Here is a 14,901-nt window from a genome sequence, read left to right as displayed (position 1 = left end):
GGCGCACTATCCAGTGCGCCACCGGGCCGGCCCGAAACGTAATTGTTTATATATATTTGTGGGGTACAGATTTGAGCATCAATACATGTGTACAATATGTGGTGATCAAATCAGGATAATTAGTATGCTCATGTTTACAAAACATAATCAATCTTTGTGACCCTTAACTAATTTCTCACTAACCTCACTCCCACTCCTCCTTTCCCACCTGTAATAACCACAGTTCTGTTCTTTTTTTTTGGAAGTTCAGTGTGCTATTGTGATTGTTTTTGTTTGTTTTTCTTTCTTTCCTTCTTTCTGTCTGTCTTTCTTTACTAATCTCCACTTATGAGTGAGAACACATGGTATTTCTCTTTCTGAGTCTGGCTTATTTCACTTAACGTAATTTTCTTTAAGTTCATCCATGTTGCTGCAAATGGCAGAATTTCATTCTTTTTTATGGCAGAGTAGTATTCCATTGACTATATACACCACATTTTCCTTATCTGGTCATCTGTTGATGGACATTTAGCTTGACTCCAACTCGTGGCTACTATAAATAAAGGTGTTGATGGGCATTTGGGTTGATTCCATCTCTTGGTGGTTGTGAGTAGTTTTGTGATGTACATGAGAGTGCAGGTGTCTTTTTGATATACTGATATCCTTTCCTTTGGGTATATACCCAATAGTGGGATAACTGGGTCATAATGCAGATCTGTTTTTAGTTTTCTGAGGAACTTCCATACTGTTTCCCACAATGGCTGTACCATTTTACATCCCCACCAACAATGTAGGAGAGTTCCTTTTTCTCTGCATCCTCACTAGTATTTGTTATTTTTTGTCTTGTTGATAATAGCCAGTCTAACTGGAAATGAGATGCCATCCCATCTTGGTTTAATTTGCATTTCCCTGATGATTAGTAATGTTGAGTATTTTTTCATGTGCCTCTTGGCTATTTGTACGTCTTGATTTGAGAAACGTCTACTCAGGTTATTCACCCATTTTTTAATTGGGTTTTTTTTTTTTTTACTGTTGAGTTCCTTATATATATATTCTGGATATTAGCCCCTTGTCTGATCTGTAGTTTGCAAATACTTTCTGCCATTCTATAGGTTGTCTCTTCACTTTATTGATAGTGTCCTTTGCTGTGCGGAAGCTTTTTAGTTTGATGCAGCCCCATTTGTATACTTTTGCTTTAGCTACTTGTGCCTTTGTAGTCTCACTCATAAAAGCACTTCCCACTCCCATTTCATGTAGTGTTTCCCTTGTGCTTTCTTGTAGTAGTTTAATGGTTTTGGGCCTTAAATTTAGGTCTTTGACCTATTTTGAGTTAGTTTTTATGTATGGTGAGAGATAAGGGTCTAGTTTCATTCTTCTGCATGTGGACATCACATTTTCCTAACACTATTTGTTGATGATGCTGTCCTTTCCCCAGTGTATATTTTTGGCACCTTTGTAGAAAATCAGTTGGCTAATAATGTGTGGGTTTATTTTGGGGCTGTCGATTCTGTCCCATTGGTCAGTTTGTGTGTTTATATGCCAGTACCATGCTGTTTTTGTTACCATAGCTTTATAGTGTATTTTGAAATCAGGAAGTGTGATGCCTCCAACTTTGTTCTTTTTGTTCAAGATTGCTTTAGCTGTACAGAGTCTTTTGTGGTTCCATACAAGTTTTAAGACTGTTTTTTCTATTTCTGTGAAGAAGTGACAAATGTCATTGGCATTTTGATAGGGATTACATTGAATGTGTGGATTGCTTTGGGAAATATGGACATTTTAATGATGTTAATTCTTCTAGCCCAAGAACATGGGATGTCTTTCCATTTATTTGTGTACACTTTTTCATCAGTGTTTTAGAGTTTTCATTGTAGAGGTCTTTCACGTTCTTGGTTAAATTTACTCCTAGGTATTCCATTTTTTAATTTTTATTTATTTATTTATTTATTTATTTATTTATTTATTTATTTATTTATTTATTTATTTATTTATTTATTTATTTATTTATTTATTTATTTATTTATTTATTTATTTATTTATTTATTTATTTATTTATTTATTTATTTATTTATTTATTTATTTATTTATTTATTTATTTATTTATTTATTTATTTATTTATTTATTTATTTATTTATTTATTTATTTATTTATTTATTTATTTATTTATTTATTTATTTATTTATTTATTTATTTATTTATTTATTTATTTATTTATTTATTTATTTATTTATTTATTTATTTATTTATTTATTTATTTATTTATTTATTTATTTATTTATTTATTTATTTATTTATTTATTTATTTATTTATTTATTTATTTATTTATTTTGTCTTTTTTCGTGTCCAGCAATGGATCGCAACCCTCAGTGTCGCGCCCGTACCGGATTTTTTTTTTTTTTTTTTTTTTTAGTTGCTATTGTGAATTCCATTACTTTCTTGATTTCTTCTTTGGCTATTTCATTATTGTATATGCCCCATTTTAAAGATGAGTAAATTAGTATTTGGACAAGTAAAGGATCCAACCCAGGTATAAAGCTTTTAAGTGACAGAATGCATACCTAGATATGGCTAGTTCAAAGTTCATGTTTTTTCAGTATGTCGTACTTTCATAAACTATAAATGAAGGGAAGAGTTATTACATTTCTTACCATGTATTTTTGGAAGACCAAACTGATGTTCATGGTAGGAGGAAGATCGTAGAGGTGGCAAGTTTGTAACAATGTAGCACGTCAAGAAAATTTCTCTTAATAACTTTACATTTTTTAAATTCTTTAACATCATTCTTCTGCTGTGCAAAGTTCTCCTTTTTTAGCTGCTTTTTTAGCTCCCAAAGAGTCATTAGCCTGCAGATTTCAATAAACAAAGACTGTTGGAAGAGGAGCAGGGAGGTCTAGGGGAAAGACCATAGAGTTTGAAATTTGAAAGTTTCCTTGACCATACTATTTAATGTTGCCCTGTTCTGTCAAGTCACTTTCTATCTTATGACACATAATTTGCTTGTAACACATAACATTTTGGTATTTTATTACTCTTTATTGGTTTATGGGCACCCTCTATCTTCTACCACTTATCCCAAAAATATAGACTCAGTGAATGTAGACACTTTGTTGTTCATTGCTGTTACCTAAGAACCTTGAACAGTGCCTGATAAATGAAGCCAATAAGTGTTTCATGAATGAGTGAGTGAAAGAATGAATGAGGATACCACTTGATTAATATGTCTGCTCTGGCATTTGCTAGCTTTATGAACTTGGCCAATTACTTAGCCTCTGTAAACCTATTCCTCATCTTTAAAATGGAAATGCTAATATTTATTTCAAAGGGTTGATCAAGTAGATAAGATATAAAAATGACCTAGTTCAATATTAGTTCATCTTTTGAATTTGCTTTTATCATACATTCCCTTTTTTCCCCCCTGGGACTCATGGAAAGACTGGATGGCAAGAAAAGTATGAATGTTTTCTATATTAATTTAAATGACACTTTATATAATCAGCATGTTAGGAAAATTGTCTTGGAATTCTATTTGGGGGACAAGACTTTCTAAAGTTTAATCAATGTATAAAGCGTTTTCTTTGGTTTTCAAAGAGATTCCAGTATTTTATAATATAATCAAATTCTGATGAAACCAGAACTGTAAGTGTATGAAAAAGAGAAAGGAAGTTAAAGTAAATTGGAAGGAAAACCATTTTAGAGTTATTGCTGGGGGTAGGGGAGGGTGTGTTGTATTTTTTATTGATCATAATATTTTAGCATTGGAACAAACCTTTAAAAAATATTTATTTCAAACTTCATGCTCTTTCACACAATCCCTTGCCTAACCCTCTTTTCCATAATCCCACCAAATGAAGATGCAGCACATGCCTGAGACTCCAGGGGGACTCCAGTGATAGGGGTAGAAAGAGTCTGGGCTTTCCAGTCCACATAATCTGAATTCTGCTACTCTAACATTGGGTGTGACATTTTCTCTTCTCTCTATTTTCCCAATCTACAAATGGAGTTAATAATACTTAGCTTTCAAGATTGTTATAAGGCTAAATGATATATAAAATTCCCGATGTATAGTAGATACTCCATAACTGTTACCTCTCTTGCCTTTGTAACTCATTCCCTGCCCAGGAAGCCCCTGTGATCTCTGTAATCAATTCTGCATCCTTTTTGTATACAGACCCTGGCAATTATTTCCCTGTCACCTACAAGTTCTAACTCAGTTCCTTGGGGCTTTATAGAGCAAGTGTAATCATTTTTCTTTGTGACTATACTCTGAACTCAGAAATCACAAAGGCACGAGGGATGACAATCAGCTTAGTATCTCATGAATATTCATAACCAATAAAAAAAGAAAAAAGACATCACAAAGGCAAATGCTTACAGAGAACAGGTAGGTAACTTAGTTGGGTAGAGTGACGAGATTTAAGAAATCATTGGCTTACTACCAGTTTGTGGTAGGAACTTGACAAACTGGAGTGCCTATGACCCATCCAAAAGCAACAGCTGCAACTCAGCTTTACTAGATTGTTGCCACCTAACTAATTTAGGGATGTTTTTATAACTCTGGTCAGTATTGCATGAACCAAACAAAACATGTCTAAGGGCCAGATCAGGTACTTGAACCAGCAGATTGCTACCTCTGCTTAGATAATTGCAAATGGTTATCAATCCTCCCTTAGCTAAACAGCATAGCCACTTCATTCTGTTAATCAGCCCATGCCTCGTACAGAGCAAGTGGGACTGAAATCCAGCCCACCCTCAGGTCACCAGGACTTTCTCTTATTCACACCAAGGCATATGTGAACTAGCAGAAGCCCAAAGAAGCATCCCAGTCTCCTTAAATTTTTCCTCATGATGCAGATTCTACTTATGTGACCATCTGGCTTTTTTTCTTCCTAACATATCACAATTCATCAAAGTAGAAATGCTATAAATTATTGAGAAATACAAATGTGGTTTGACTAGCACAGAGTGTAGATTCTCTCCTCCCTTAATTTAAAAAAGAGACTCTTAATTTTTGGTCCTTAGATGTCATAACAGTCTATAAGATTGTTTTCAAGGGAACTATGGACCCACCATAACTATATTAAGTGTTTCACGGGGTTTGCATATATATGCATATCTTTTAACAGATTCTTAAATGAATGAAACCCAGAAGAAGATTCAGCAACCACTAGACTATGTTTCAACTAATGGGATCTGCAGCATTAGCTTTTGGAAAGCAGTTCTGTCAGAATATTGAGCAATACTGAAGTTAGTCTCTCCTAAAAGCTATTTGTCTTTTCATTCATCTCTTTTCATACAAAGTCCATAATCCCTTGCTGGATACTGGTGTAATTCCTCCCACCCTACAAACCCAATGAATGCTGAAGCAATGAATTATTTAATTCTAATTTATTTAACCTGAGGCCTAACATTTTTATTTATTCTAATTCATTTTATTAGATTGATACTAAAATCTATAATGTTATGATTCTAAGGACTAAGATAAATAATACTCTGCTGGGAGATTTAGTTCATATGTATTTACATAAACATTTTTTTTCCTCTTTATAGGTCGAAAGTTTAAAAAGTTCAATAAAGTCAGAGTTATGAGAGCACTAGATACAGTTGCTCTCTCACAGCCAGTGGGCATTCCAAACGAAAGCCAGAGAATCACTTTTTCACCGTCTAAAGACTTGCAGTTGATCCCCTCAGTGATCAGCCTGCTAATGAGCATTGAACCAGACGTGATCTACGCAGGACATGACAACACAAAGCCTGATACTTCCAGTTCTTTGCTAACAAGTCTTAATCAACTAGGAGAGAGGCAACTGCTTTCAGTAGTCAAGTGGTCCAAATCATTGCCAGGTAATAATAGTTTGTATGTAATAGCATGTAATAAAAAATGTGCTATGTTTGTTGTACTAGTAGGTTGTTAAATAAAACAGTCTGTGCAGTAAATTAACTATGCTGTAAACAGCACGTTACAGTATATGTTTCAGAAGTTCAAAATATTTGTATAGGACCCTAATATGTGCTATGGAAATACAAAAGAAGTAGAGAACGCATTGAGTTTTGCTGATGAATCAAGAATTACATATATCAAACAGTTAAGAAATAGCATAAAATTGTGTGTTCGACAACAGATATTATAGTAGTTCAGAGAAAGACAAGTTGACCAACTTTTTTAAAATGTCTGGTTCATTCTAAATCCTAATTTAACCAACCTCAATTGGTTGAAAATAAAACTGAATATATCTGCTCATATAATAAAGCAAAATGGTATGCAGAGTTACAGTGAGGTGTCTAAAGTCAATTAAGAAAACAGAATTCCTAAAAAAATGAATAAATAATTAATTTTTACATAAAGAAGTGAACCTCCAGTCACTATTTCCTCTAATTTATACCCAAAGGGGATATATAGCTCAGCAACAGAGAGAACTTGGATTATAATATCATGAAAGGATGTCAGTCACTTTATTTATCAGTTGTTTTTGCTCTCTCAGCACAGCTCTATAGGCAACAAGCAGTTGAAAGAATTACAAGGATGAAATTTTTACTTGATTAAATCTTAGACTGTAGAGCCAAAATATATGTGTAGAAATTGCTTGCGAAAACATTAATCCCATAATTAGAAACAGAACATTTTTTAAAAATATACATTTTCTTTACCTCAATAATATCCATGTACTACTTTAGACCAATTTATTTTTCCAATATCTCATCAAGAATTAAACATGTTAGGGCCGGCCTGGTGGTGCACTGCTACAGTGCGCCGCTTGGGAAGCGTGGCGGCGCTCCCGCCGAGGGTTCGGATCCTACATACAGACCGGCCGCTCACTGGCTGAGCGAGGTGTGGGGGCAACACCGAGGGTTGCGATCCGTTGCCGGTCACAAAAAAAAAAAGGAAAAGAAAAAAAAAAAAAAGAATTAAACATGTTACGTCCTTTTAGCTCCCAAGTAAATTCAATAGCTTTTAAAAAAATTCCTTTTCAATTTGCCTTAATATATTTCTCAGTTATTATTCTACCTGAACACTGAAATACAATAGATGAATTGTTATTAAAAAATTCAATTACATGAAACAGAAAGAAAAATAGTTTCCTATTTCTCAAATCTTTTTAAAAATACATATTGAGCAAAGTTAATAAAATTCAGTATGCTAGTGGTGATGAAGTAATTTTTATAGAGAAATCAAAATGCCCAGGTTCTTACTAGTTTAATTCTTGCTGAAAGGGCTTGGACAGGTAATTTTTTTTTCTGTTAAAAAGTTCTGAATGTTTAAAACTTACTGTAAAGTAGTTGTCAGATTTGATAGATCTTTATTAAATAAAAATATAACAATAGCAATAATGAACTTTTCTGTTTAAAAATATGAATGTTTAAACATGTTTAATTTTTCTGTTTTTTTATTATTTGGAAAGGTGTTTTATTTTTGTTGATATAGTTCATATTCCTTTTGTTTGTATTTTGTAAGTTCTTTAAAGTTTTAAAAGATTCTGGCATGAGCTGGAAAAGTTAGAAAATAACCAGTTACAATTAAAAAGATTATTTATTTGCTGTGGATAAAAGCTAAGTGAGCTTTTCAAGTTGAAGCAGTTATCTATCAGGATTTTTTGACCCCGACACAATCTCAAAAAAGGAGAGGAAATTTTTACATTGCATTTGGTGGCAACTTTTTAAATGTTGCACAATGTAATTCATGCCAAGTAAATCAGAAAGACTGGCAACACTAGTATTACACATACTGTTTTCATTAATTGTAAACAAGGGAAGCATTGACATTTTCAAAGTATAGTGTGGCCAGTAGTCTTTTTAAACCATACGTGTTTGGCCTGCATTTTGGGGAGGAACACTACTGAATGAATGATGAAAATGGTTAATGAACATGTATATAAAGTAATCTAGTATCATTAGCTGCTCAAAACCGATTTCAGCTGACTTTAAACAAGGTTACAGTTTTTATTCACTGATTCACTCAATGAATTTCTATTATATACCTGCTGTGTGCAAGTGCTAACAATTAAACAGTTACAGTTTTTATTCACTGATTCACTCAATGAATTTCTATTATATACCTGCTGTGTGCAAGTTCTAACAATTAAACAGTTTTAGAAAGAAAAGCCAGAAGGCTTAGCTCATGGTGTGAATACATTTTGGTGCAGCACATCCTAGCATCTGGTTATTAGTTTTGCATGTATGAGAAATTTATTTTATCCATTTACTCAAGTGTAATAAGACTAACAAGTCTGTGGAAGATGGACTTTTATTAAACGAAACTTACTGATAAGCCATAATGTCAATCTACTCCTTTATAATGCAAATACACACACACACACATACACACACACTACTAGGAAAACATGTTGACAGATCAGGTCATTCTTTCCTACAGGAAAGTGTATTTGGAAAGTCAGATTAAGATCATATGTAGAATGATCATTATAACAAAGTGACAACATATCTGAGGGTCCCTAGGCATATATCTTCAGGTGCCCCTAGAATGCCTGTTGCCTGGTCAGGGCTTCCTTGTTGCTTCTTTGTCTATACTCTTCCATTATCTTGGACCTGTTAGAATAACTGCAGCTTATCTTTCATCTCCCCAATAATACTTCAGAGATATCCTTTTTCTATTTAATAGAGACATGCAAGGTGCTTTAGCCTCATGACAGTACATTTACAAACCGTCTCTTAGGATACATTGCATCTGACATTTAGCACCTATATATGAATGATTTTAAATTGACTTTTATCTGTAGCTTTAGTGGGTAACATTTTCTTATTTGAAGGGTGAAGCAACACGATATTTGCAAAATCTAAAAAATTAACAAGACATATTCAATAGAATAAAGGAACTTTCAATCTGGTGGGAGAAAGAAGATACCCAAACAACTACAGTATTATGTGAAACTGACATAAGATACAGATATAAAGAAAGTGGGATGGAAGAACACTTTTGGTTTGAGGGACTAGAGAAGGCATCAGAGACAAGGTATTGGTTAAACTACACCTTGAAGGAGAAAGGAAAAACAAGACTTTGATAAATCATGATAAGAAGAGAAAACATTCAGATATAAAGAATAAGGAAAGCATGAGGTATATTTTGCAAATAATGAATTAACCCAGCATTAGACAATAGTTCTAAATGTTTTCAAGTGTGAGGGTCCCTTGGTAACATCAAAAATTTTATCATACACTCACCCCAAAGGATAGTAATTAAAGCTCTCCGATCGAGAAAACACATTTGTGCGTATTGTTCCTCAGACATTACTACAATAAGTACTGGACTTCTGGGGGTTTTGTCACCCAAATATTAAGAAACCACTGACAATAAATTAATATTAAGAAGAGTAGTGGGAAGTAAATTTAGAGGTATAAGTTATGGGCCGATCAAGGAGGTCTTAAAAGTCAGTGCAGGCTTTAGGAAGTAATAAGTACTCATTCCCAATTTGATTTTACCTTTAAATTGTTTTTATCCTGTATATCAATACATTTTAGCAGGATTGATATGACAGAGAGGTTTGGGGGAGACATTTCCTTTTTATAAATTTTGTCTTGATACTTCTTTTTACTTGGTGAAAAACCTATTCTGGTCAATGCTTTGGCATTTTTAAACATTGCATTTTTAAATACATACCTTATTTCTTGGTTGCAGTTAGCCAGACTACTTGCAATTTATCAGTATCAGAAGATTGGTACTTTGCCTCATTTTCTGGCTTTGAAGTATGCCGGAACGTCTTTTGAGTCAGTGACAGTCACTGCATCTGTGAAAAAGGACTTTTTAAATTTTTTCCCAAATTGAGTAAGTAAATCAAATCATGAGAGAAAAAAATTATTGCCATCCAAAAAGTGATGAGAGAGGAGAAATGAGGGTAGACTACCACAAGTAAAGTTAGGCCTTGAGAAATGATTTTATGAAGACGTTTCAAAAATTATTTTTCTAAACCCTATTCCACTGAAATTATCATTGCTAATTGTCAACAAATTTTTTTACTTACGAAAATCATGTGAAAAATTTCAGCCCTTAACATGTTTCACATGCCTCTGGGACTAGACTACTGGCAAAATAACCAATTCTTGCTGAAACTCTTCCTTTGGCATTTGCCTTCCACATAGATATGCTTCTCTTTGTTTACAGATTTTCTGACTCCCTTGTGGATTTATTCTTCTACCCACACCATAAATCTGGCATGTCTGGGGTTCTGTCTTCTGCTCTCACTCTACACAGTCTGGATGAGCTCATTCATAGCCTGTCTTCAACTACCACTAAATTCTGATGATTCCAAAATACATAGCACATTAACCCAGACCCTTTACTGAACTACTGGACCATATATTTTCAACTGCTTATTCCATATCTTCACCCAAAAGGACTTCCAAGTCAATATGACCTTCTACTCCATAAACCTAAAAGCCTGTTTCTGTATCTTGAAATGGCACCTAGGCCAAAATTTTTGGTATCATCCCTGCCTCACTTTCTCCTTCACCCTCTGTCCCATTAGTTGGCAAATTCTGTCAACTCTGCTCGCTAAAATATGGTTCACTATGCATACTATTTCCATTGCTACTGCCTTGAATTAGTTTGGCCCTCATTTTTTACCTAGATTTCTATTGTAGTCTCCTTACTGATCCTTTTACCACTGGTTTCACATGACTCTCAAATGATCCTCTATTCTGCCCCCAGAATCATCTTTCTATAACAACTATAAACAATTATATTTTTCCCTTTTCAAAGTAAAGTCCAAACTCGTTATCCTTAATATCCAAGCCCCTTTTGTGATATTGCTACTGGATTTGCAACCTTATGTCTCTCCATTCCTTTTCAAACAACTCTAAGGTCCCATTCCCAAAGTGCCCCTTGCTAAATTTCCTGCTGTCTCCTTTTGCTCATATTCTTTTTCCCTACTTGGTGGCCTATCTCTTATCCCACGTCTTCCTCTGGCTGGCCCCTAACTAGCCTTCAGAATTCACTTCACCTGTCGCTTCTCCTGGAAATATTTCCCTGAGTCTTCCCAAACTGGGTCTGGAAATAAAGGAACCCTTTATTCTCCCATGTCTCCCTTGCATTTGTCAATCATAGTCTATTGCTCTGAGCTATAATTGTGTTTTACTTTTCTGTTTCACCAGACTATAATGTTAAAGGCAGAAACAGCATCAACAGCATTTTCTAATCATTATGTCTAGTTGCAAGCATAATGCTTCATCCCATTCTTTAAGCTTCATTCTGCTTAAAGAATAGAAATATAAATTATGGAACTGATATAAGAAGAAATATACTGCCTTAGATCATTAAACTTCAAGTCCTTATTCATAATTAGTTATCAGACATATACTGGTCATTGAGGAGCACATAGAAGCTTCAATTCAAAGTCCATACTTGTGTATGAAAATTCATACCTTGGGTCAGAAGGTGCTAAGATATTTAACGCTGTGCCATTGTTTTGATAGCATGACATTTTTTATAGAAGCACAACCAATATATTTTATTAGAACTCTGGAAGTAAGATCGGAGAACCTAGTAAGTCATACATGCCATCTCTTTACTGACATTTTCTTTTAACTTTTTTCAAGCATAAGAAATGGACAGTGTGTAACAGGGCTTTGGTCAGGAATTATCAGGTCAACTCAGAAGGAAAGGTCTTTTGTTTTTTTTAACATTTGTTAAACACAATTAGTGATCATTCATCACTTCTCTATGTGGATGTTTTTTAGTTTGATCATCATCTCAAGTGTACTAACTTTACATGATCATTATCACCATTAAGAATTTGATTTCAGTGTTCCTGTCTTTGTTTCAGTATAAAGTAATGAATGATATTACAGTTAATGGGGAAGAAATTGCACTCCTGTACCAAGCATGTTCAAGTTGATTTAACATTGTACATTTGTCACAGATAAGCCCTCTAAAAGGTGGAGTAAATAAAGGCTATTTTCTGAGTTCTATTCCATTCTGTTAAATGGAAACATGCTTTCTGCTTTAAATTTTGGTAATTTGATGTTTTAAGTTATTTCAACAAGATTTACATTTTATATTGTAATATAATAAAAATGTTCCTTCACTTCTAGTCATTTATAACCCCAGAATGCAAAATCAAACAAACAAAAAAATCAAAAAGACAAAAGCGAAAAAGAGCAGGGTAAATATAGTGAATGTAAACATGTAAGTATAAACAGAATCTCTGTTTTTGAAAAAAAAAAGAATTAACTATTATATAATTTTGTAAAATTTTTAAGGCTACTCAAAGATTAACATATATCAAAGGCCTAAAATGAAAAAATTTATAGCATAGTGAAGTCAAATATTTAAGTATTATAAAATACTTTTGTCTTAGTCCATTTCTGTTGCTTATAACAGAAATCCCTGGAATTGGGTAATTTGAAAGAAAATGAAATTTATTGCTTACAGTTTTAGGTGCTGGGAGGTCTAAAGTCTGGAGAACACATCTGGTGAAGGTCTTTGGTGGTGATGCAGGGTATCACATTGCAGATGTCAGAGCTGAGAGAGGCTGTCTCCTCATTCCTTCTCCTTTTAAGGCTCTCAGAACCATGTCCATGACAGCCATTATTAATCCATTTACTAGGGCATGGTAAGCACAATCTAGTCACCTCTTCAAGGACCCATTTTTCAATTACCATAATAGGATTTCCAACTCTCAACAATTACTGTGGGGATTAACCTTCAGTACATGGACTTCAGGGGACACAATTCAATCCATGGCAACTTTCTTTAAAAAGTCACCCATTTTTCAATTACCATAATAGGATTTCCAACTCTCAACAATTACTGTGGGGATTAACCCTCAGTACATGGACTTCAGGGGACACAATTCAATCCATGGCAACTTTCTTTAAAAAGTCATAAAATTGACCAAGAAAATTATAAAGAATAATAAATATATTTCTGGAGATTATACTGAACAACCTGTCAATGTTTTAGTAATCTGATTAATTGAACCTAACTTTCTACAAGCCTCCATTTTTCATATATATATGAAATATATAATTTGCTATATATAATAACATATATATAAAATATGTATTCTGGAAAATATATATTTAAGATAAAACAATTTATCTTTTGAATTTTATTGCCATTAATAACATTTATATTTTAGTTGTATCATATATGTTCTATAATATACAAAATGCTTTCTGACATATATTTTGGTCTCATTTTATTTTAAAATTAGAGACTTTCCATCAGACTGATTAGTGGCTTTCATAAATCCTTTGCTCTGATGAGTAATTCTGTTACGTGATCTATTGATAGAGTAATAATAAATATCTGCTTAGTGTTCTACAATGTGTGTAATTATCCCATTTGAGTCTCATATTAGCTCTTGAATTAGTTATCATTATCATTATCATTGTGGTTTTACTTATGAAGAAATTTAGATTCAATGATATTAAATGACCAGCCCAAAGGGGCAATCAGTAAGTAGTAGAGTCAGGATTGGAACTAGGGTCTTCACTCCAGAACTTATAATTTGAAAGAACAGACCAGCAAGTTTATATGTTTATATGCAGGTTTATATGTGTCTTGCTTTTCAAAAATTAGGAAAATTCATTAATCTCATTAAATTATTCTAAGTTTTATCAAAGAATTAATTATCCATTTTTACAAAGCCTTGTATATTCAATTTACAAGCAGCATTTATGTTTGCAATTTATTGTATTAAGATTCATAATGTTTTTTAAAAAACAATATATAGAGATGTACTTGATGCATTTAAATCATGTGAAAATAAAGAATTATGAAAATTGCATGCCAAATTTTTCCTAGCTTATTTAGAAAGTCTTTCTGCACCTGAGTAAATAAGGTTCCTGGATGTCAACAATAAAAACCGACTATGTTAATCTTAAAAAACAAAATAATCCTGGCTATCAAAAACAAAAGAAAAAGAATTTATTGAAAGGAGTCCGGGGATTCACTGAATAGAAGCTAGAGAACAATTTTGGAATATGAGCAGAAACCACGGTGTCTCTGAAGAGCCAATAAACAAGCATCACAAATGCACCCACTGGATTCCACTATCACTGGGCACCACCACCAGCAAGAGTATATAACCAGATCTTTGTGTTTGCTTTACTATTTTCTGCTTCAAAGCCATGATAGTATGTGTTCCACAGGCCAAACCCAGGCCACGAGCCCAGGGAAGCAGAGGTTTTAGCTAGCCTTTCTGCTTGGAGGGTGGGTACCTGCTCTCACCAAACAACCAATTGAGAGCTCTGTCCACACAGAGAAAGAGAGAGGAAGGAAGGAAGAAAGGCTAGACACTGAAGAGTTTCCCTCCTCTCCACCCAAAATGTAAATGTTTGCTATGACATCCTTAATTACGAATATGTACTAGAGTTGTTTTCAGGTTAAGGAGTTCTAAGAGGAGAATAGCAGTCTTCCTACTATTCACACGAAGATGGGACTATCTGGAGTATACAGAGAGAAGATAATTTTCCTCTTTTCTGCTACCTATCTTGAGATTAATGTTGTCAGGAAATAAATTTATTTTGCCCTTGATAGTTAATGAATTAAGGTTTTGGTTTTACTTTTGAAATAGATCATTTGTAAGTGGACTTCAATGAGTTTTTAGGGGAAATAGATGTTTTAAAAATAGCATTATGGAAAGTTATTGATATTCCCATCAAAACAATGTTTTTTCTCAATACCTTTATAAAAGGTGTTGTCAACTTCCGTTGTTTCAGCTACACTCAGATACAAATAACTTTACATTTATATTTCTAGCCCACATTTCTCCCCATTTTATACTTCATATGTCCAAACGCTATCTGGATAGTCCCAAGGCCCTCAAACATGTCCAAAACTTACTATTTCCCTCCTAGCCTGTTTCTCCTCTTTTATTTTATCTCAGTAATACTATTATCATCATCTACCATTCAAGTAAAAATACTGAAAGATGTATATGACTCTTTCTTGTTCTTACCTAGATATACT

At 33.5% G+C, this 14,901-nt stretch overlaps 1 protein-coding gene across 1 annotated transcript in view; it reads left to right on the top strand.

The window, feature by feature from the left end:
* PGR (progesterone receptor) overlaps positions 1 to 14,901 on the top strand; it is a 75,775-nt gene that overhangs the window by 52,042 nt on the left and 8,832 nt on the right. The window contains exons 5-6 of the mRNA XM_008584634.1: positions 5,526 to 5,878; positions 9,607 to 9,674. Coding sequence (XP_008582856.1) covers positions 5,526 to 5,878; positions 9,607 to 9,674 — 421 coding nt within the window. The remainder of the gene's footprint in view (positions 1 to 5,525; positions 5,879 to 9,606; positions 9,675 to 14,901) is intronic.

This window comes from Galeopterus variegatus, unplaced genomic scaffold, assembly GCF_000696425.1.
Source record: "Galeopterus variegatus unplaced genomic scaffold, G_variegatus-3.0.2 Scaffold3322, whole genome shotgun sequence".
Classification (NCBI taxonomy): Eukaryota; Metazoa; Chordata; class Mammalia; order Dermoptera; family Cynocephalidae; genus Galeopterus; species Galeopterus variegatus.
The sequence above is the reverse complement of the archived record's forward strand: the minus strand, read 5'-3'. Positions and strand labels throughout refer to the sequence as shown.